Source organism: Histomonas meleagridis (genome assembly GCF_020186115.1).
Source record: "Histomonas meleagridis strain 2922-C6/04-10x chromosome Unknown contig_23, whole genome shotgun sequence".
In the NCBI taxonomy this organism is placed as follows: Eukaryota; Parabasalia; order Tritrichomonadida; family Dientamoebidae; genus Histomonas; species Histomonas meleagridis.
Window position 1 is genome coordinate 79,499 of NW_027150820.1, and position 25,111 is coordinate 104,609.

The 25,111-nt window shown below is 27.3% G+C and overlaps 3 protein-coding genes across 3 annotated transcripts; 1 reads left to right on the forward strand and 2 right to left on the reverse strand.

The window, feature by feature from the left end:
- Window positions 1-2,571: 2,571 nt before the first annotated feature.
- Window positions 2,572-3,813, reverse strand: GO595_003672 (uncharacterized protein; the record flags this gene model as incomplete). Its single annotated transcript, XM_067916718.1, has 1 exon — window positions 2,572-3,813. The coding sequence occupies one exon, from the start codon at window positions 3,811-3,813 to the stop codon at window positions 2,572-2,574; it is 1,242 nt and encodes a 413-aa protein (XP_067775959.1).
- Window positions 3,814-8,239: 4,426 nt separating this feature from the next.
- On the reverse strand, window positions 8,240-10,051 carry GO595_003673 (Coiled-coil domain-containing protein 93; the record flags this gene model as incomplete). Its single annotated transcript, XM_067916719.1, has 1 exon — window positions 8,240-10,051. One exon carries the CDS (start codon window positions 10,049-10,051, stop codon window positions 8,240-8,242), a length of 1,812 nt encoding a protein of 603 aa, XP_067775960.1.
- Window positions 10,052-23,752: 13,701 nt separating this feature from the next.
- Window positions 23,753-24,571, forward strand: GO595_003674 (F-actin-capping protein subunit beta; the record flags this gene model as incomplete). Its single annotated transcript, XM_067916720.1, has 1 exon — window positions 23,753-24,571. The coding sequence occupies one exon, from the start codon at window positions 23,753-23,755 to the stop codon at window positions 24,569-24,571; it is 819 nt and encodes a 272-aa protein (XP_067775961.1).
- Window positions 24,572-25,111: the final 540 nt, after the last annotated feature.

Sequence of the window (25,111 nt, forward strand, 5' to 3'; positions counted from 1 at the left end):
TGTTTACCATTATTAATAAATCATGTCGAAAGAATCATTGAAACGATTTCACCATTTTTAAATAGTGGAATTGAATCATTAATTCTTGAAATTTATGAATCATTATCAACATTTGAAGAAGGAAAAGCAGCACTAAAGAAAATGGTTTACTCATCATTTGAAAGTCATTTGAATGATTTGCAATATGATGACCCAATTAAACCACAATACATTCGAATCTTATCAAGATTACAATGATTGTTGAACACATTAATGTTATAGAACATGTAACGGATTTGTAAATAATTTTTTTATTTTTTATTTTTTTTTTTTTTAATTATAATTCTTATTGATGTTTAAACATTTTTATAAAAATAAATTGATTTCATTTTTCATGATTTATGTAAATTAAATTAAATTTGAGTTGAACATATTTCATATGAAATTGATAACTTTTCTTTTTATATATTATGCGGTATCACAAAAACATTGATCAGTTTTTATAAATTGATTGCATTGTTTTAAAAACAAATTTATTTTCATCTTAATGTAATTTTCGAATTATTTGATTTGAGCGTATTGTGTTTTTACATAAAAAATAATTTAACTTTAATAACTATACTTGAGATTTATGCGGTTATTAAACCCATTTGTCTTTCTCTTGTTGCGCAAGATCATAAAATTCATGATCAACATTGCTAATGACGATATCGTCGTCCTGAAATGGGTTTTCTTTAAGTGAATTCTCCTGCTGTTGGGGTTCTTCTTCCGTTTGTTTGTGTCGAATTACAAAAATAATTACACCGACAATTATCAGGATTGCTGCAAATGAACCGCATATAATCCCAATTAAAACATTCGTTGATATAATGTTATCACTGTTTGTTTCATTTTGTTCAATGCATTGATAAAAAAGTGAATTTGTATAATAACTATATAAATATGAATAATGAATAACCTTAAAATTATACGTGACATAATTCATGGAAATATATGTCGAATAAGCATTAATCATAGTCAATACATACGAACTGATGATATAATTTGTTAAAGTTAAAGATTGAGAAACTAATAAAGAATACATTAATGTGAAAGAGCATGTTAAAGTTACAGTATTCGCTAATGAATTTGCATATGTATTTGATACAGTAAATGTATTTGTAAATGTATTTGATTTAGTAAATGTATTCGATTTAGTAAATGTATTTGATTTAGTAAATATATTTGATTTAGTAAATGTATTTGATTCAGTAAATGTATTTGATTCAGTAAATGTATTCGATTTAGTAAATGTATTTGTTGGTCTATTCAATGTAAAATTATAATGATGTATGGTTAGAGTTTTAATTTCAGCAGAATCATATCGTTGATAAAAGGTTTCTCCATTTATTGTTGCTTTAAGTGTTAATTCTTCATATTTTTGTGCAAGAGCATATACATTATAAACTCTTGTGCCTCGTGAAACATCATTCGTATATTCTCCATTCGTAATTTCATATTCATTAATAATACTTGCATTGGAATCAGCACTGACTGCACGTGTCTTAACATTAAATGTGCCTTCGTGCTTTAACCCACTAATATAAAATCGCCAATTCGTTGATGATATTTCATTCGGATCGAATCCAGAACCAAGTTGAATTGTAATTTCAAGTATTGGCGTTATAGTATACACTTGAATTTGAGCATCTTCTTTCCCGTAATAAGTATATGTTTCGCCTGCAAGGATGTTTAATTGTTCCTTTGCTGATGATGTTTGCACTACATTAGTATTAATATTTTTATATCCTTGTGAATTCACATCTGAAAAATATGGATAATATACAGTAAAGGTTATTTCTTCGCTGTAATCTTCAAAATAAATACCAGTTCGTATTATATCATTACTCCAAGTGCATTGCTTATTTATGTACTTAATTTCCATGTCACTCCTGGGTGCATCAACAATTGTAAACCCAAATTTGTCACCGTTTTGGAATCTTCCATAAGAAATAAGCTCAAACCAAATTGTATCGTCTGCCGCAATAAGTTTTTTGTTCCTATTATTTATCTGTGAATCTAAATCAGGAGTTTTGTAATTATTTTTATCCAATATTAAATGTGATTTAATGAAATTTTCATGTTGGATAGATGTGTGTAAATTTGAAGAAGAAAATGTTTTGCGATCATTAATGCTTTCTTGACTTTTCTCTTCTGAAAGTTTATTCAGTACTCTATTGTGTTTGAAGAATTGAAAATAGGAATTTGAAATTTTAGAATTTGTTTGATGTAAATCTGAATTGTTTCCATTACACGACATACCCACCCTGAGTATAATTAGTAAGGTAATTGTTAGTGAGCTCATTTTGTTTTATCGAGAAATCTAGAAGCGTTATGAAACGAACTAAAAAACTGCAAAAAGTGATTCAATTAACACAAAAAGTTGCGTTTTAATTTAAACCACCCAAAAGTACGGTTGGGGATCGTGGATTGTTATATAACATTGAAATAAAACAACTTTTTGTGATCTTCATATCAAAAACGGTTCAGAGCCCAATTCCCACAATTAACGGCACAAAGTTATATTTGGTTTGAGTTCAGATTTACACATTCCTACTTCGTTCCGATGAACCGTGCTTGCTTTATCAAGTTTTGCCATTGGTTCGCCATTTGATAACTCGCAAATGCCAAAAAGTAACAAACTTTGGAGTTCATTTGCACCTTGATCACATTTTCTTTTTCACACTCAGTTTGACTTTCTCGAATCAGCGACAAGTTTTCAATGTCAGAGCACTGCACAGCTACGCCCTTATGCAACATGTTTTCGGCCTTAGACCAGAACAAAATGCCGGCCTCTTCGACAAGGCGCAATTCCAAGTTCTCTTTCCAATTCTTTGGGCTAAGTTTTCCGTGTCCTTTGTGCGTGTTGACCGCAACTTGCGCTTTATGAACTGTAAATTGCGTCAATGATTTTTGATGCTTTTGATTATGATTCGATTTGAATTCGGTTTGTTTGGTGCGCTTGCGATATGATTTAAGCTCATTGAGAACGCGTTCAGCTATGGAACGACTTCCTTTTTGAAGTCGCGGCCGATCATCAGATGAACTTCGAGTGATGTCAAGAAGGAATTTGGCAGCCTCTTGATAAGGCTCGTGCTTGCGAGAATGGTATATTAGGCCAGTAGCTTGCCTACGAAGAGCTTGGACAGCTATTGGATTATCGATCATTTTGATCATGAGATTGGACCAAAGTGTGATATAAAAGTGGGCTACGGTCTTGTCATGGGACAAAAGCGGATTGGATATTTTGGACAAATCGTTGGGATCGAGATCTTGTGCAATTGTAACAATCTGTTGAAATTTGTCAATAAGAACTTGGATTAATGGGGAATAGGAAGTGAATCCTAGCATGCAATGATCGGTAATGGCAATAAAAATATCTTTAGTGATTTCAAAAGAGGAATCATAACAATTTATTATTGTTTCTGTAAGAATACATAAATGCGGATAGAAACATTGAGGATCGGTAGCTGTCGAAAGAGAAACTTTGGTGACATCATAGGATATCTCAATAAGCTTGAGAAAACATGCTGGAAGTGATTGAGTTCTTAAATTGATCGCATTAGAGAGACCAAAAAAGATAGATGAAATGGTGCCCCATAATGGGTCGGGTGATGAACAAAGAGAGAGGATTATAAGCTGAATTTGATCAAGATTTTGGATTATTAAGTCGGGATGAATAAATGATATAGCTATAAATAAGTTACTGCTATTGTTGCTAATGTTGGGATCAGGTGATACCATTAGTGAAAGAATTTCAAAAATTTCATTTTCTTTCCCAAGCAAAGCACTCATCAGCAATCTGAAAGGTATACGGTTAACGATAATAAAAACATTCAAAAAATTACAAAAATTACAAGAGGTACCTCTGGGGTGTTCAGATCTCGTTTTGTTGACAAAGCATAAACATAATTTTATTTGCGCAACTTTTTGACCAAGCAAAAATTAAAATATTATGAGTCTTCTATTTATATTCAGATTTTTATATGAATTCAATTGCTAATTTTTTTTTTTTATATTGTGCTTCTTGATGAAACGATAGATTGTGAAAACTCACGAATCCTCAGAAAATGACAACTTTTTGATAAATACGATATATTTTTGTATTAAATTTCCTGGAAAATGCACTTGATATATTTATATAATTTGATATATATTACATTCTTTAGCTGAAGTCTCTTATTCCGAAAAAAGTACTCAATTTTATATCCAGAGAATTGAGATATATTTAGTTTCAATTTTTTTCTGCTAATTTCTATCATTAATTGGCCTGCAAACAAGAAAAAGCAGGGGTGGGTTATATAACCGATAATTGTTATAACAAAATAAAAAACGATAATATCTCTGAATTATGCCAATATATTTTAACAAAACATAAAATTCAATATTACCTACTTGAATATATTAATATATGTAGATTTAAAAAGTATCTATCGAAGAATTAATTTGAAATAATGAAAAATCGAAAAAAAGTCTTCTCATTTAATTTTTAACAAAAATAACTGAGCATTTTAAAGTAACAATAAAGTAAATTATAGTCATGCAGCGCAATTCATAATAATTTTAACATTGCTTAAAAAAATCAAAAAATTAAAAAAATCACACCTTAATTTGTCACTTCACCTTATTTTGAAACGAAAATTTCTTATTCTAAACATTTTAAATTATGCTTATATATATGTATTTATGAAAAAAATATCACTTATATTAATACATTAAAAATAAAATGACGTCACCACTTGATATATAAAGATTTATTTCAATTAGCATTGAAATGTTTGATTTTTTCACATATTTTTACTTTTTCTCCAAATATTGAATAACAATCAAGCAAATTTTCTGATATTTACATTGGACCTTGAAGGGTTTTATTATTCTAAAGGATTTTTGAAAATTTTAGAAAAAAGAGAAAAATTGATCAGATGGAGATCTCAACATTCAGCAGTCGAAATTGCCTAAAAATTTATATTTAAACTCAATACACGAAATTTCTCATACATTTTGATTTTCAAAGAAAAACTATTGAAGAATTTAGAGTTGAAGTACCTCTAAACGACATTTTAAATTTGAAAAAAATTGAATATAGAGCACTCTTTAAATCACCAATGGCATACACATCTTTTTCACATCAAGACTGAGAAGTGAAAATGATTTGTAGCTCATTTTAATTAAAGCTTTTTAGATTTAAAAGAACATCATTCGAAATCTTTTTTTTTTTAAATTCTAAATGAAAAGGAAAATTGTTAAAAACACAATATTTTTGATTTTAGTTATATGCAATTAATAAAACACCAGATTTATTTAAATATCTTTGCGAATCAGGTTTTTCAATTTTTACTTATTTTTTGCAACTTTATCATTCGAAATTGTTTAGTTAAACAATTTCCCATCTGATAAAAGAAATGAAAGCTTTAGAATCTGTGATCTTATTCTCTTCTCACAAGACTAAAAATTGAATAGACTCATAGAAAATATTCACAATATATGCATTATGAATTATTTATATTTGAATGTGGTTATCAAATTCATTATCTTGGAAATCATTCGCAAATGGATCTTCTTCAATATGATTCATGTGAATGTTTATGATTTTGTGATCGATAACATTTCCTTCATTTTGATAATTTTTATTATTTTGATAATTTTCGTCATTTTCTTCGTTCATTTCGTTTTCTTCAAATGATGGTGAATTTTTTTTATGTTTTCGTCGATAAATATAAAGAATAAGAATAAAACAAAAAATGATTAGAACAATAATAACAACACAAATAATTATAAGAATATTCTTTTCATTATCATTTTGAACATTTTCTTCGTTTTCGTTGATAATATAATAATATTTCGAATAAAATGAATATGAAATTAAATATTGAATAATTGTATATTTATAAAATATGAATTCTGAATACGTGAAATAACGATTTAAATTACTAAATGTTAAATATAATGATTGCGATAAAAATGTATTAATAAGAAGTGTTTTCGTATTTGTTATAGTTTGAATTAATACAAATGAATGAGTTAAAGATTCACTATTTAGAAATGTTTCATAAAATGTATTCGATTTAGTAAATGTATTTGATTTAGTAAATGTATTTGATTCAGTAAATGTATTTGATTTAGAGAATGTGTTTGAATTAGTAAATGTATTTGATTTAGAAAATGTATTCGATTTAGTAAATGTATTTGATTTAGAGAATGTGTTTGAATTAGTAAATGTATTCGATTTAGAAAATGTATTCGATTTAGTAAATGTATTTGATTTAGAGAATGTGTTTGAATTAGTAAATGTATTCGATTTAGTAAATGTATTTGTTGGTCTATTCAATGTAAAATTATAATGATATATGGTTAGAATTTTAATTTCAGCAGAATCATATCGTTGATAAAAGGTTTCTCCATTTATTGTTGCTTTAAGTGTTAATTCTTCATATTTTTGTGCAAGAGCATATACATTATAAACTCTTGTGCCTCGTGAAACATCATTCGTATATTCTCCATTCGTAATTTCATATTCATTAATAATACTTGCATTGGAATCAGCACTGACTGCACGTGTCTTAACATTAAATGTGCCTTCGTGCTTTAATCCACTAATATAAAATCGCCAATTCGTTGATGATATTTCATTCGGATCGAATCCAGAACCAAGTTGAATTGTAATTTCAAGAATTGGTGTTATAGTATACACTTGAATTTGAGCATCTTCTTTCCCGTAATAAGTATATGTTTCGCCTGCAAGGATGTTTAATTGTTCCTTTGCTGATGATGTTTGCACGACATTAGTATTAATAATTTTATATCCTTGTGAATTCACATCTGAAAAATATGGATAATATACAGTAAAGGTTATTGTTTCATCTCGATCTTCAAAATAAATACCAGTTCGTATTATATCATTACTCCAAGTGCATTGCTTATTTGTATAATTAAGCTCCATGTCACTCCTGGGTGCATCAACAATTGTAAACCCAAATTTGTCACCGTTTTGGAATCTTCCATAAGAAATAAGCTCAAACCAAATTGTATCGTCTGACGCAAGAAGTTTTTCGTTCTTCTTATTTATCTGTGAATCTAAATCAGGAGTTTTGTAATTATTTTTATCCAATATTAAATGTGATTTAATGAAATTTTTATGTTGGATAGATGTGTGTAAATTTGAAGAAGAAAATGTTTTGCGCTCATTAATGCTTTCTTGACTTTTCTCTTCTGAAAGTTTATTCAGTACTCTATTGTGTTTGAAGAATTGAAAATAGGAATTTGAAATTTTAGAATTTGTTTGATGTAAATCTGATTTATTTTCAACACATGAAGCACCTACTATTAGTGTAATTGTGGATATACTTAATGCAATATTCATTTGCTGAGCATCAAACTGCAAAATGACTCACAAAGTCAAATGGGCGTCATGGCCAAATGTGGTTTTGACTTTCGATTGCTGCAACTCGTATATAGCGATCATCCTACGATCTTGATACCATGAATATATAATATATATATATAGTTGAATCTATTATTAATATAAATCTAATGATAATATCATGATTAGCACGAGATAAATTTATTCTTTCATTCCAAAAAGTGACAAGATCGACTTTTGCATGGTTTATACTATACGATAGCAGCAACGATAAATGACGATAGGGGCGAATAGAATTGTATAGATGTATAAATGGATAAAACGAGTCAATACCACCGTTTCTTGAGCAAACTTCATTCTAAAATTGTTTTTGATAACGATACGAGCTGATTGAGTGATTTTTATACATCCACTCATTCAAATTTGACTTCGAACCGATTGAACATGTCAAATGAAATATTACTTAATTTATTTGATTATATAAAATCCTGATATTTAACTCTTTTTAAATCTATCGAAAATATTAATGAACTCAAAACATTTCAAATATATTGATGGCATATTCATGTAATAGTCATATATAAGTTATTTCCGATTGATCAATTTGATTGAATTGGACAATATTTAAAAATATGATGGAAGACCTATTAAATATAATCCTTATCCTTTCAGTTACAGTCATTATTTTTGTTAAAAAAGCATTTTGAATGATTTTTGTTATTTTTTTTAAAGGCAGGTCAAAAGTGACAAAAATTGATTGATTAGTTTATCCGAATGGGGCCCTTTAATCGTTTTCCATTCAAATCCGATTGTCACGAGTTACTTCGCACGTTTGCCACAGAAAAGTCACTGAAATGATTTTTACTCATCCTCTTCCTCGTCCTCTCTCAGACTTTCCAGTCTGTCGTATAAATCCTGATATTCCTTAACCGCCTGGAAATATCTTCGTTGACTTTCTAGCAATTTTCTATGCTGTTCGTCCAACTTTGCCAATGCTTCTCTTTTCTTTGCGATTTCCTCCAAAACTTTTTCCTTTTTTGCTGATGCTTGTTTTGATATTTCTTCCATTTGTTGCACCAATGCTCTTTGCATTTGTTGTGAATTCTTTGCCTGGTTAAAGCTCTTCAAGATTGAGTTAAATAATTCATTTTCCTTCTCAAGGACTTCTTCTGATTCGATCAATGCATTACATAGTTGTGTCCTCTTCTTCAATTCTGTCAACTCATGTAACGATTGTGTACTTAACTCATTTAATCTTCGATCATACTGCGTTAACTCTGCAAGCGTTGGGACTGAATCATATTCGGTACGTAACTTTAATACGATTCGTGCTTTCTCTGATAGCATTACTTGTTTCTGCTCCCATTCATGTTCATATTGTTCAAGTGTCGCATACAATCGATCATCATTAGTCACGTTATCGCCAGTGCCATTTTGCTTCTCTTTAAGTATTTGGATTCGGCGTTGCCATTCTTTCATTTCGCTTTGGCATTGGTTCTTAAATGATTCAATTGCTTCTTGTGTATTATCGCGGACTGATATCGCACGCATTAACTCTTCGGTATGTTGCGATTGGTTTATGATTTCGTTGTATTTCTTTATTGTCTGTTTAAGTTTCTCGTTTTGTATCTTTTGTTCTTCATACGTTTGTGTGACTTCTTCAAGTTTGGAATGAGTAGTGTTATATTCTTCAGTGACTTTACGCCCTTCGGCTTTGGCATTGGATAAGCGACTCGTTACTTTCTCCATTTGTTGGCTGTGGTTCGCTCTGAGTTCGGATTCTGTTATTGATACTTCGACATCGAACTTTTGAGCTTCGAAGATGGAATGCGCCGCTGCAATTTCTTCATTACGGGAGACTATGTTGTTGATAATGGAACTGTCTAAGTCTGCTGTGTCATCTGTTTGGCGCTGCATTGTCGAAAGTGCTTGTTTGAGTTCGATGTTACGTTGCTCAGTAATTTCAGGACTTTCTTGTTCGGCAGAATTGGCTTGGGAAAGGGAGGATTTATGTCTTGGTGAGTCTGGTGTTGATTGCGCATTTTGTGGTTGTGATGAGTTGACGGATATTGAAGATGTGATGAGAGTTGGAATTCGACCATATTCTAGAAGAGTGGTTTCGATGTGCTTCAGTTCACTGGTCTTGAACCATTCATTTCGTTTGTAATAACGCTTGGGTGGATAATATTGTTTCATTTGATGGATGTTATGACTTGATGAATGTGAATGTTGCTTAAGAAGAACATCACTGGGGAGATTGGCGTAGCGATTATTAAAGGAGAATTCGGCATAGGATCGTTGAAAATCTCCAAATTCTTCTCGAGTAGCAATAACTTTTTTAACAAGCCATTGCACTACAGGAAATAGTTGTGGAAAGTCAAGGCCTTGAATTTGGTGAGGACTTAAGTTGTATGGACAGCCAGATTTACGAAGTGCAGTAATAATGGAATCAGATATCCTGATCTTTTCACCAATGTTGGGCTTTTCTTTGAAGAAAATATCAACATTAACATCAACTGTGGAGGCCTTTAATGCCCATGATAATCCACCTGCAACTTTATCAAAGTCATCTAAGTCTGGCATTCTAACTCTGAAATAACCTGCAGAGAGAAGTAGACGATTAATTTCTTCGCGTGCTCTAGAAGAAGCATCTTCAGATGAACTCTCTGACATCCTTAATACAATGGGATTATGGAGTGCCCTAATTAACCGCCTTATTTAGGATCATTTCCGAAAAATTAATCTAAACATTAAATTTTTATTAATTATCAAATATATATAAAATTCACTAAATTACACAATATTGATATTGATCAATAATTTGCTTTTATTGTTAATATCCAATACATGAAATATATTTAATTCAAAATGAACAAAAAACTAGAGTCGCCCTTATGATTGTTGAAATTGTAAAAAGAAGCTACCGTAAAAAGCATTTAAGAAATAATTGAAATTATTTTTCCTTATTCATTTTATAATCGCTTAAATTAATATATAATTTTAAAAAATATATTAAAGAAATTAGTAAAATTGCAATTTTTTTTAACAATTAAATGTTAAGTCTGCAAAATAACCATAAGAAATAATTATTTAATATGTAATTTATTGAAAATGTGTTGTACGAAATGCGTTTTAATAGTATATAACAAAACAACTATTTTTGTAAATTACTTAAGCTTATTGTGAATTAAATACACGATTTCTTTGTGATCACTATTAGAAGAAAGCATAAGTCCTGTTTTAAATAAATTAAATAATTTCAAAACAATATTATGAGATATAAAATTATTAAAATAAATTTCAAATAAAACGAATAAATATCTTCAGTATTAATATCAATTTCTTTGTGTTTAAGAAGTAATTTAACTATTTCTGTATAACCACATTCAGATGCCCAAATAAATGTTGTTTTATATAATTTAAATAATTTCCAAATATTATTATGAAATGTCAAATAAAACAAATAAATATCCCCATTAATATCAATTCCTTCATGTTCAAGAAGTAATTTAACGGTTGTTGCATTATATTTTTTAATTGCTTTTATAAGTGCTGTTTTAAATAATTTAAATGATTTCCAAATATAATTTTGAAATTTTAAATTATTAAAATAAACATTACATTATACGAATAAATATTTTTAGCATTAATATCAATTCCTTTTTGTTTAAGAAGTAATTTAACTATTTCTGTATAACCTCTTGCTGATGCCCATTTAAGTGCTGTTTTAAATAATTTAAATGATTTCCAAATATAATTTTGAAATTTTAAATTATTAAAATAAACATTACATTATACGAATAAATATCTTTAGCATTAATATCAATTCCTTCTTGTTTAAGAAGTAATTTAACTATTTCTGTATTACCATTTTCAGATGCTGCAATAAGTGTTGTAAAATAGTATTTAAATAATTTCCAAATATTATTTCGAAATATAAAATGATTAAAATAAAAATTAAACAAAATAAATATATATCTTGAGCGTTAATATCGATTCCTTCTTGTTCTAGAAGTAATTTAACTATTTCTGTATTACTTCTTGCTGATCCCCACATAAGTGCTGTTTTAAATGATTTAAATAATTCCCAAATATTATTTTAAAATATCAAATAATTTAAATAAATATTAATTAAAACAAATAAATATCTTTAGCATTAATATCAATTCCTTCTTGTTCAAGAAGTAATTTGACTAATTTTATATGACCATTGTAAGATGCTTCCATAAGTGCTGTTTTAAATAATTTATATGAATTCCAAATAATATTTTGAGATATAAAATTATTAAAATAAATTTCAAATAAAACGAATAAATATCTTCAGTATTAATATCAATTTCTTTGTGTTTAAGAAGTAATTTAACTATTTCTGTATAACCACATTCAGATGCCCAAATAAATGTTGTTTTATATAATTTAAATAATTTCCAAATATTATTATGAAATGTCAAATAAAACAAATAAATATCCCCATTAATATCAATTCCTTCATGTTCAAGAAGTAATTTAACGGTTGTTGCATTATATTTTTTAATTGCTTTTATAAGTGCTGTTTTAAATAATTTAAATGATTTCCAAATATAATTTTGAAATTTTAAATTATTAAAATAAACATTACATTATACGAATAAATATTTTTAGCATTAATATCAATTCCTTTTTGTTTAAGAAGTAATTTAACTATTTCTGTATTACCATTTTTTGATGCCCATATGAGTGTAGTATTAAAAAATTTAAATAATTTCCAAATATTATTGTAAAATATGAAATAAAACAAATAAATTTTATCTTTAGTAATAACATCAATACCTTCTTGTTCAAGAAGTAATTTTACTATTTCTGTATGTCCTTTTTCAGATGCATACATAAGTGCTGTTTTAAATAATTTAAATAATTTCCAAATATTATTTTGAAATATTAAATTATTAAAATAAATATTAAATAAAACAAATAAATATCTTGAGCGTTAATATCAATTCCTTCTTGTTCAATAAGTAATTTAACTATTTCTGTATGTCCTTTTTCAGATGCATACATAAGTGCTGTTTTAAATAATTTATATAATTTCCAAATATTATTTAGAAATAAGAAATTATTAAAATAAATATTAAATAAAACAAATAAATATCTTTAGCATTAATATCAATTCCTTCTTGTTCAAGAAGTAATTTAACTATTTCTGTATGACCATTTTCAGATGCCCACATAAGTGCTGTTTTAAAAATTTGAAATAATTTCCAATTATTATTTTGATATATTAATTAAAATAAATAAATATTAAATTAATTATTTAAATATCTTTATCATTAATATCAATTTTTTCTTGTGTAAGAAGTAATTTGACTAGATTCTTATGACCATTTTTAGTTGCTATGATTAGTACTGATTCGAATATTTAATAGGATTTCCAAATGTTATTTTGAAATAGAAAATTATTCAAATAATTATTAAACAAGACAAAATAAAATTCTTATCATTATCATTAATTCCTTCTTGTTGAAGAAGTAATTTCACTATTTCAGTGTGACCATTTTTAAATGCAATCATTAGTGCTGTATTAAATATTTAAAACAATTTCCATATATTATTATAAAACAAAAAATTAATATAACAAATTTTAAACACACCAAAAAAATATCTTTCTCATTGATATCAATTCCTTCTTGAAGAAGTAAAATAACTATTTCTGTAGCCCCACATTTAGATGCTAAAATAAGTGCTGTATCAAATAACATGAAAAATTTCCAAATATTAATTTGAAATAGAAAATAATTTAATTAAATATTAAACAAAATATTTAAATATCTTTAACATGAATATCAATTCCATTTTGTTTAATAAGTATTTCAGCAATTTCTTTGAAACCATATTTGCATGCAAGCATAAATGCTGTACATTATAACAATAACAAATTCCAATTATTAATACGAAACATCAAATTGCTAAAATAAACTTTAAATAAAACAAATAATACATTTTTAGTATTGACATCAATTTCATTTTGTCCTAATATATATTTAACAAGTTCAATGTTTCTTGCTTCTAATGAAATAAGTAATATATTTTTTGGAAGTGACTTTTCTTGATTAAAGTGTTTAACAAGATATAAATTTCCATTTCTTGTTGCCTCATTAATAATATCTTCATTAATTTTCATTCCCTTTTCTAGTAAAAATGGAAAAATCTCATAATTATGATATAAAATACATTCTTTTCCTAAATCTATTAAGTTTTTAAATCTTTTATTATTACTTTCATACAAATATTTAAAGACATCATTCTTATGGAATTTAATTGCTATTTTAATGGATCCCTGAAATGATGAATGATTTTGTTTGCATAAATGAATGATTTCAAGATTTCCACCGGCAACTGCATATTTACCTGTATCTTCAATGTTTGCTCCATTCATAAGTAAACATTTAAAGCATTTAATTGAGCCAAAAAATGCTGCATAATCAATTAATGTAATATTTCTTTGATTAATAAATGAACATCTTTCATAAAGTGATGGCTCAATTGTTTGATTAAAATCAAAGTTTGTTTGTGATGATATTTCTTGAAGTTTTTCATTATCATCATTTCGTATTATTTTTGCAATTTCGTTTGGATTATGTCCTTCTTTAATTAATTGCTTATGGAGTTCCCAATCATTCTTTGAAAGTTCTTCATATTTATTAATAATTTGATGTTTAAAATCTGAATATTTAAGTTTTTTTATATCTTTTTTTGACATATAATGCGCAAAATATGGATTTTTTAGGGTTTGAATGACTTTTGGTTGAATAAAATTATGTTCAACCATGTTTTCAAGAAGATAATATGATTCTTGTGTGCTCTTTTTAACGAGAATATCTGTGAATATTTCAAAAAAGCTTGTATTGATTTTTTTACTTGCTTCAAGTGCTTCAATTTCCTTCAAAAAATTTAAACACGGATTAAAATCATAAATATTTGCAGCATATAAAATGTAGATAATTTGAGAAATTATTATATTGTAAGATATTGGATGAATATTATCAAAATTGTTAATTAATATTGGATTTGGTGATTTCATAATATTTTTTTTCTCCAAATCAAAAAGTGTCTTCTCGATTAAGGTGAGTGTTTCCCATTCGCTTTGAAATTGATTTTTCATTTTATTCGGTATTTTTACAACAATTCTTTTAAATTGTTATTGTGTGATTAACATAAAAAGTGTTATATAAGCTATTCAATAGTGTCACGAGTAATTTCGAAGAAAAATATGATTTAATAAATCCTTTTTTGCTACCAATGGATAAAAAGCTGGCTTACTTTCGAAATTGTCAATACAAGAAGGTGACAATTGTCTCAAAAAAATATAAGATGAGTTCGCTTAAGACCAATATTTTTAAGAAAATAAAATAGATGAAATTTTCTAAAAATGTTAATATATGCTAACTTGACGATAACCTTTATTATTTATTATTTTTATAAAAAATCCATCATAAGTAATTTTTCGACTGCACCTTTTTTTTTATCTGGAGATTATAGTCCAGAACACTTTTCAGTTTGATCGGCTTTTTCTGGATTTGTACTTTTTAAAAGGTTTACTAATTTCGGTAATATTTTGAAAAAGAGTTTTTGAGAAATGCTGCTTTTTTCGCTCTTCTCTCTTTCCACCCAATCAAATTTCACGGAACCAATTTTACTGAATGGACGCTACAGTTCTAATAAAAATCTATTTTTTGATGTCCGAAATATACACATGCAAATTTTATTATTTAATGAATCCTCAAACAATTTTGCCAACATATCTTATATCAAAAGAAACCACGGCTTTCCTAAAGGTATAGTTACAGCTCGTTTCTTTTTTATAAATTCCACCTTTGGCGAAATGATTTTTATCTATTATTTACCAAGTCGGAAAAAGTTAATATCAATTGAAAAAACCTTTAGTAATATTTTTGTCAATTATTCACTTTCTAATATAAGTGAAGCACATTTACATCTTCATAATAATTTAACTCAAAATATGAAATCACATTCGATTCTAATCATTAAACATGATGGTATGGCCAAAGGCAGCATTGTTAATCAATATAGGAGTGGCTATTCTGAACTTTTTTATCTCAAAGCAATTAAATCACAATATCAAATCTATAACATTCGATGGCGTATTATGACGTCATTATTTGCCTTTTCGACGTCCATATTTTATTTTTTATGGCGTGCTTATTATCAGACCCCACCAAACTCGGGAAATATTTCTCCTATTGCCGCTGCGTTTTTGTACTCAGGCGACATGTATGAGTCGACGAATTTTTATTATGCCGAAACCAATTTCTCACTTACAGACACGTATTTATTTTTATCACTTTATATAATTTTTGTGACATTTGCTTCGTACTATGAGAAAATTCGTTTTTTCGATGATTCCGTTGAGCGACATAACATTGGATCAAGTCGACATTACATATATGCGTTAGTTTTCATTTTTTTGTTTTTTTCACAGTTTAACCCGTATTTTTTCCTTTGCATTCGGTTCTCTTATTGGATCCCGCAAATTGTTTTCTCCGCTTATAACAACAAAAAGAAGACAGTTAAGTCATGGTTCGCGTTTTCGATGACATTAACTCAATGGCTTCTCTTTTATTCGGTGCAAAACTTCATTTATATAGATAATAATTTCACAAATCAATATTACACAACATCGAAAATCTTGTGCTTGTTCTTTTGGTCATTAATTCAAGTGTTTATGATATTTTTACAGAATCAATTCGGAGGCGCTTTCTTTTTGCCACATAGCTTAAGAAGAGAAACCGATCAGTTCGAATTCAAAAACGAGGTGCCCCCAGAAAATACGGAGTGCCCTATTTGCCTATCGGTTTTTGATGCAGGAGAAGTCGCAATAGAAACACCTTGCCACCATTATTTTCATAAAGAATGTTTGGGCCCTTGGATCGAAACAAATCAAACATGCCCTGTGTGTAGGGCAACACTACCGGAATCTTTTGATTAGTTTTTGTTTATTTGCGATATAAGAATGCTGTTTTTTATGCGGCACAGGATTTTTTCCTTATGTTTATTGTAAAAATAACTTTCTTTTCTTTTTTAAATATGATGTTTTTCGTTATGGTGCCGCACCATTGGTGATAAACAAATTCTTAAATATTGTATAAAATAGAGATGTTTACAAAAAGGCATAATCCATAATTAAATCAAACTTTTCTTAAAAACTATCAGTCCAATAATTTCAAAATTAGAATATATGATAAAATTATTCTTATATTATTTAACATAGATTTTTTATAAAAAGTCCTTCATCCAATTTTCTGAAAATTCTAAATCTTTTGGACAAGGGATTCCGTTTTGGACAACCCCTCACCCCTGCTTCGAATTATAAAAGTCGGTTTACTGTATCGTTCTTTGAGGGTTTGCAATTTCATTTCCAATGCAGAAAAAATCCACAACTTCCAATTTTTCATGAAAAACCGTTTTTAATTTGGATGGAAGTGAAAGTAAAGAAACATTACTAATAAATATTAATGAATGAAATAAAATTAATCAATAGTTAACTGTTGATCATTAAATTTTATTATGTTAAATAATTATTCATTAAGGAATGTGTGGATGGATTGTTCCAAATCAAACGAATGCGCTTTCGATTCTTTTCTTTTGTTATTCTTTTTGTTTCAATTTTCTCTTCTTAATATGTTCTGCTACATATGCTTCATCACTTTCGTCGTATTCATTTTTCATTTTTCTTCGGCAAACCCATTTTGTCTTTTTAATAGAGTTAACTCCAATTATTACCAACTTGAGAAGATTTAACAAATATCGGTGGTCGAGAAATTAATGTTTTCGGAAATTGTAATGAATTACGAAATACTTATGATGTTAGATTAGAATAAGCAGTCTTAAAACATTCAAGATTGCTTCAGGGTTAATATTTTTTTGCAAATTTGTTAATTATACATTCAATAGCATCAATTGTAGCATTTACAAAATTACTTGTGTTTGATGCTACACCAAGATATATGTATTAATAATGGTGTTAATGATTGAACGCGTTTTATGAAATCAGACATTGACGCTTCACGTGTTTGCAAAAATGTTAATGTTACTAATAATCAATAACTTGATGCTGATGTGGCTAAACTTCTGTTGTAGCATTTAATGCAAAGTAAATCAGTTGTGAAGTTTGGAAACTTTTGGAGAAATGGCACGCAGTGCAAATTCACTTTTTGTGAGGAATTTGAATTTTAGAAAACGGTTTCATCTAAAACAATTAGCCAATTAATTTTGTTTGAAAAGTGATCGAGTGCTTTCAAAACTTGACTTAACTTTGTGCATCGTTTTACAGCTTAATGTGCTGCAAATGAATATCATATTAAGTATATTGATTATTATATTTGGCAGTGATGCTTCATGTATTGCAAATAATTCAGATTTACATCAATCAAATTTTGAAATTTCGAACGATTTTTTTCCATTCTTCAAACTTAATCAAACACAAAACAATTTTTTAGAAGCAAAAAACAAAAATACGTATGATAGGCATAACAAAAATTCCATTTCTAACTTACAAACATCTAATTTAAATGAAAATCATCGTTTAATTGTTAACAAAAGCAATGAGAAAATCAATCACACTGATATAACAAATGAATAAGAAGAACGAAAAGCTTCTTGCGTCAAGTGGTATAGTTTGGTTTGAGCTTATTTCTTATGGAAGATTCCAAAACGGTGACAAATTTGGGTTTACAATTGTTGATGCATCCAGGAGTGACATGGAATTTAAGTACATAAATAAGCAATGCACTTGGAGTAATGATATAATACGAACTGGTATTTATTTTGAAGATTACAGCGAAACAATAACCTTTACTGTATATTATCCATATTTTTCAGATGTGAATTCACAAGGATATAAAATTATTAATACTAATGTCGTGCAAACATCATCAGCAAAGGAACAATTAAACATCCTTGCAGGCGAAACATATACTTATTACGGGAAAGAAGATGCTCAAATTCAAGTGTATACTATAACACCAATTCTTGAAATTACAATTCAACTTGGTTCTGGATTCGATCCGAATGAAATATCATCAACGAATTGGCGATTTTATATTAGTGGATTAAAGCACGAAGGCACATTTAATGTTAAGACACGTGCAGTCAGTGCTGATTCCAATGCAAGTATTATTAATGAATATGAAATTACGAATGGAGAATATACGAATGATGTTTCACGAGGCACAAGAGTTTATAATGTATATGTTCTTGCACAAAAATATGAAGAATTAACACTTAAAGCAACAATAAATGGAGAAACATTTTATAAACGATATGATTCTGCTGAAATTAAAATTCTAATCATACATTATTATAATTTTACATTGAATAGACCAACAAATACATTTACTAAATCGAATACATTTACTGAATCAAATACATTTCTAAATAATAAATCTTTAACTCATTCATTTGTATTAATTCAAACTATAACAAATACAAAAACACTTCTTATTAATACATTTTTATCGCAATCATTATATTTAACATTTAGTAATTTAAAGAGTTATTTCACGTATTCAGAATTCATATTTTATAAATATACAATTATTCAATATTTAATTTCATATTCATTTTATTCAAATTATTATTTTATCATCAATGAAAACAAAGAAAATGTTCAAAATGATAATGAAAAGAATATTCTTATAATTATTTGTGTCGTTATTATGGTTATAAGCATTGTTTGTTCAATTCTTTTTGTTTATATTTCTCAACGGAAATATAAAAAAAATTCACCATCATTTGAAGAAAACGAAAGCAACGAAGAAAATGAAGGAAATGTTATCGACAAAATCATAAATTTTAACATGAATCAAATTGAAGAAGATCCATTTGCGAATGATTTCAAAGACAATAAATTTGATAATCATATTCAAATATAAATAATTTTTAATTATATCATCAATATTTGTCTAAATTTTTGAATTTCTTTATTTGACATATTCTTTACATGGCCGAATTCATTATCATTTTTTTATTTTTTACTAAATGTAACAAATTCTTTTTAATTTACATTTAATGTTAACATTGAAAAATAAAAATATTTTCTCATCAATGATCACATTGAATGCAGTAAAAATTTTATGCCTCCTAAAGAATTCGATTGTTTTCTCTTCTTGCACCAATTAGCCATCATGATAAAATCTTCATCAGGCATTGTACATAAAATACTTTTTGTCGTGAAGATGTTTATCAACTCTTAACATGTTCAAATGCAGTCTGAAGACAATATTTAAATTTAGTGATAAATATTTATTTGATAAATAAAGAAATCAAACTCGTTTAGATGTGTTTTTCTATTTTTTCCATCTGATCTATGCACTTGTTATCTTTTTAAACGTAATTTCCTTTGTCAATAATATATCTCCACGATCGTATAAAATTTTATGCCACAAAAAAATCATTCAACTGGTAGAAAATGAGTAGCACTTTTTTGATCGGTTTTGACAGAATGCCATTATATTCAAAAAGTGGAACTATCACTGATTTCAATGGTCATAACCGAAAAGTCAATTCAAAAAGTTATTTTTTCTTTTTTTGTACAGATCAAAAATGAACAAATTGCATCGGAATTCATTCTACATAACAAAACAATTAAAAAATATTGCAACAACAGATTTTTGAATTTTTGCTTTAATCATTAGATATTGAAAATTTGGTATAATTTAAAAACATCATGCAACTTGAGGCCCATCCATATATGGATTATAAGTGAACTTTTGTTTTTAATTCTGAAGCCCGGAAAAGCATTTTGAAATTTTCGAGATTGATCATAAAAAAAATTAGGTAACAAATTTACACATGCTAATTTTATTAATTATAATAACAATATTATATTTATACATATTCATAATGTAATTTGGAAAAATTTCACAAAATAATTGAGAAAAATATATTTTATTAAAATTTCGATTTTTCATAAGAGATCATTTTCTCAAGACACTATTTTGTTTCTTTAATATAATATATTTTGTGAGTATATCTTCTATATATAAACTCAAATAACACATTTGTTAGAAAGATAAATTCGTTTTAAAATCGGAGAACGTTAAGTCACTTTCTTTAAAACTTAATCTTTTTAAAAAAATGCCACTTTAATTCCTTTATGGGTTCAAATTTAAGTACAGATTATCCTGCAAATTATCCAACACAGAAAAAAAAGGAAGGTGCTGTTGGTTTGTTTTTTCTTATGTTACTCTTAAATTTTCACGATTTCATTAAAACATTTAATGCTAATTTAACACCAAATTTTATAGAAACAATAAAATTTGCTGCAATAAATGGGAATATTGGAGAACTTAAAGCCATTTTTTCAGCATACGATATTGATGTTAACCACCAAATGGTAATTTACAATTTTAGAAAGTTAAAATTCATTACATGAAATTTTAAACTAAGATTTGGAATATAATCAATCTATTTATCACATTTCTAATTTTTGCATCTGCAAATGGTCAAATAGAAGTTGTAAAATATCTTCTAGAGCAAAATGGAATTAACTTAAATATTAAAGATGATTATTTTTTAGTATCAAATTCGGAAATTACTTGGGATATTTAATACAGCACTTCTTGCTGCAGCTGATCAAGGAAAAGTTGATATAGTAAAAATTCTTATTGAACAAAAAAATATTGATTTGAATACGAGAAATGTTTGTGATTTAAATTTAATGATTTTATTGATTTTTTAAAATTTCATAAATACATAAGGAAATTATATGAAATATTTGATACAGCTCTTCTCATTGCTTGCAAACAAAGAAATTTCATTTTTGCAAAACTTCTTATTGAACAAAGAAATATCGACTTAAATATTAAAGATGTTTGTGATCAAAATTTAATGATTTAAAAAATGTTTTGAAGTTTCATAAATACATATGGAAATTACTTTAAATATTTAATACAGCACTTCTCGTTGCATGTAAACAAAGAAATTTTGAAATCGAAAAACTTCTTATAGAACAAGATAATATTGATTTGAATATCAAAGATGTTTATAATGTAAAATTAATGATTGATAATTTGTTTTGAAGTTTCATAAATATATTTGGAAATTATTTCAAATATTTAATACAGTACTTATCATTGAAGCTTTGAATGGACAAGTAGATATTGTTAAAATTCTTCTAAAGAAAAATAAGATTAATGTAAATGCAAGTAATCTTTCAATGTTTTGTTTGAAGCTGACTTTTGTTAATTTTATATTTCTTTAATTTAGTTCGGATAAATTAAAATTATTTTGTACAGCACTTATATATGCAGCTGGGAATGGTTACATTGAAATTGTTAAACTACTTCTTTCAAAAGAAGGAATTGATCTTAATACACAAGATGTATCTTATTTTGTTTTAAAGATTATCATTATAAAATAACATGACTTTACAAAAATATTTGGAATTCATTTAAACATTTTTGTACAGCACTGATGTATGCATCTATCGGAGGATACTCTGGAGTAGTGAAATTAATTCTTGAACAAGAAGGAGTTCTAGTTAATACAAAAAATGTATAATTATTTATTTTAATGGTTATTTCTGAATTTTAATGTTTTTAGTAAATATATGGAATTTATTTAATTAAATCCAAACAGCACTAATGCTTGCAATTGGAAATGGTCATAACGAAATTGTTAAATTACTTCTAAATAAAAGTAGTATTGATGTTAATATCACTAATATTTCTTTGCTTTATAAAAATTTTATAATAGTTTTTTGATATCTCAAAAGATTATTTAAAAATTATTTAAATTATTTGCAACACCTCTTATTATAGCATCTTTAAATGGTTATACTGATATGGTTATTTTACTTGTTTTACATGAAAAAATTGAAATTAATGCTCAAGATACTTAATTGTTTTGTTTGATATTTTCTTATTAATTTTCGAATTTTTAAAAAATATTCGGAAATTATTGATATTACTTAATACAGCACTTATTTGGGCATCTAAAAAAATGTATATTGAAATAATTAAATTACTTCTAAAGCATAAAAATATTAATGTAAATGTTAAAAATATTAATATATATTATTTAAAACTTATTTAATTATTATGATATCTCTATAAAATGTTCGGAAATTATTTTATATATTCGAAACTGCACTTATGATTGCAATTATGAATAAATACCATGAAATTGTCTTTAATCTTCTTACAAATAAGAAAATTGATGTAAATATGAAATATATTTGTTTGATATCTTTAATGTTTATTTCGAATATTCAATTTTTCATGATAATATTTGGAATTTATTATAATAATTTAATACTGCGCTTATCTTGGCATGTAAAAATGGCTTCAATAAAACAGTTAAATTTCTTCTTTCGCATCAGAAAATCGATATTAATGACAAAAATATTTTCTTGTTCCATATGATATTGATTTCAATAATAAAATATTTTTAAATAATATATGGTAATTATTATAAGTATTTGACACTGCATTAGTTTTGGCATCATCGAAAGGTTATACAAAAATAATTAAAAAACTTCTTATGCATAATAAAATTAATGTAAATATTGCTGATGTTAATTCATATTGATTAAAAATCATTTTAATTATATGATTTTTCGAGAAAATATTTGGAGTGCAATCAAATAATTTCAAACTGCACTAATGATTGCAATCATAAAAAATCATATTGATATTGTTATTAGACTTCTTGAAAATAGAAATATTAATATCAATATGAAAAATATTTTTTTGTAATACACAATGTTTTATTCAATATGATAATTTTTCCAAATAAAATTTGGAATTCATATATAAAATATAAAACAGCACTTATGTTAGCAGCTGAAATACCCAGAAGCGAAATAGTTTTATTATTAATCAATAGGAAAGACATTGATATAAATATGAAAGATATTCATATTATAATCTTGATATATAATTTAATGATTATATGTATCAATCAAATATTTGGAATTCAATCAAATTTTCCTATACAGCACAGATGTTGGCATCAATTAATGGTAATGTTGAAGTTGCAAGAATGATTAATGAAAAAGCGAATAAATTGGAATCTAGTTCATGTGAGAATATTGTAATAAAATCTCAATGAAATAATTCCACAAAGAGATATTCCTAAAGTTATTCCGTTTTAAAAATCGTTAATAACTCATATTAATAAAAGAAATATAATAGAAATGAAATTTGTTTTATTTCAACATATTTTATTTGATAATTTTCAAAAACATACAGTTGGATCAACATCTAAAAACTTCATATCACCTCCCCAAAAGTGTCAAATGTTGAATGCTTTCAAAAAGCTGCAACCACCAAAAATTGAAAACAACCGACTTCTTTTGAACACATTATCTTATTGAGGATGTCCGAAGACGCTGTTTATGACCTTCTCCGTCGTGTTCAACCATCTGAAATCGAACCACGTCTTTATGATGTTATCCATCTTTGCCCTGATTTAACAGATACCCTCTTAAGTACAGTTGATACTCCAATGAAGATTGAAAACGACCCAGAAGCAGGAGGACAGTTTGTTACCTGTGAGTTCAATCGTGATCTTGATAGCCATCGTTCACCACTTTCTAACAAGTATTATCCACCACTTCCAGATGGTCAACAAATTCCAAGACGTCTTAGGAATATCGAAATCAAAGCTAACAACGCTTTCAACGCATATCGTCATCTTTACTTCCAGGGTGGTATTTGCTCTGTTTATCTTTGGGAAATTGAAGACAAGCTTTTCGGCTTTGGTGTTTTCATCAAGAACAACATAGACACCAAGCTTCGTACTGGTGAGAGAATTAAAGGTGTCATTGACTGCAGTGATGTTGTTGAAGTTGATGAATCAAGCTCAAACGCCACATACACTTTAACATCATCAGTTTTAATGCACATCTCAATCGACATTGGACTCACACAACCACTTACAATTGGTGGAAGCACAGCTGATCGTAAAGTTGTTACAAAGCCATGGAAAAATGATGATGATCACATTGTCAATGTTGGTGAACTCGTCGAATCCAATTCTGCCCACTTCAGAGATTACATCGAATCCATCTACATATCAAAGATGAGGCAAATCATTGAACTCATGTCCAACCAAGATGGACGTGCTCAACAAGCAGCTGTCGCTAATGAACTTGCAGCCTTATTTGCTAAGAGGAGGGCTGCTGCAGGTCAGTAAACAATTACTGGATTGATTTTTAAACATGAGTCAAATTGAGGCACCCCAAATGCCAGTGAAATGTGAGTAGAAGAAAAAGATTTTTAAATATAAAATAAGCAGATTTTTAGTACGGGCAATCGATGGAGAATTCCATTTACTACAAGAATTAATTCTTAATGGTTTCATGGTTATTTTTATATCCGTGATAACAATAATTAATTATTTCATTCTTTTAAATAACAAAAAGAAACACATAAAAAAACATTTTATGAAATCAAGAAGCATTGGATGTTAATTTTTATGTTAGTCATTTTTTTGTTTCGCTCAAGAATAATGTCAGTTTTTTGTTGCCAATTAAAATGACAGCATTTTATACATGTAAAGCATTCAATTACAGGATACCAAATCACCCTATCAATCAGAAAGAATTCAATGAAATATTTTTATATCGATGATCGGTTTTTTTGAATGGTTCAACTCAACCTACAATACAAAAAGTGGGTAAGCAGCTTTGTAAAAAGGAGCAGGTTAGATGTGGATCCCATTTTATCGATCCAA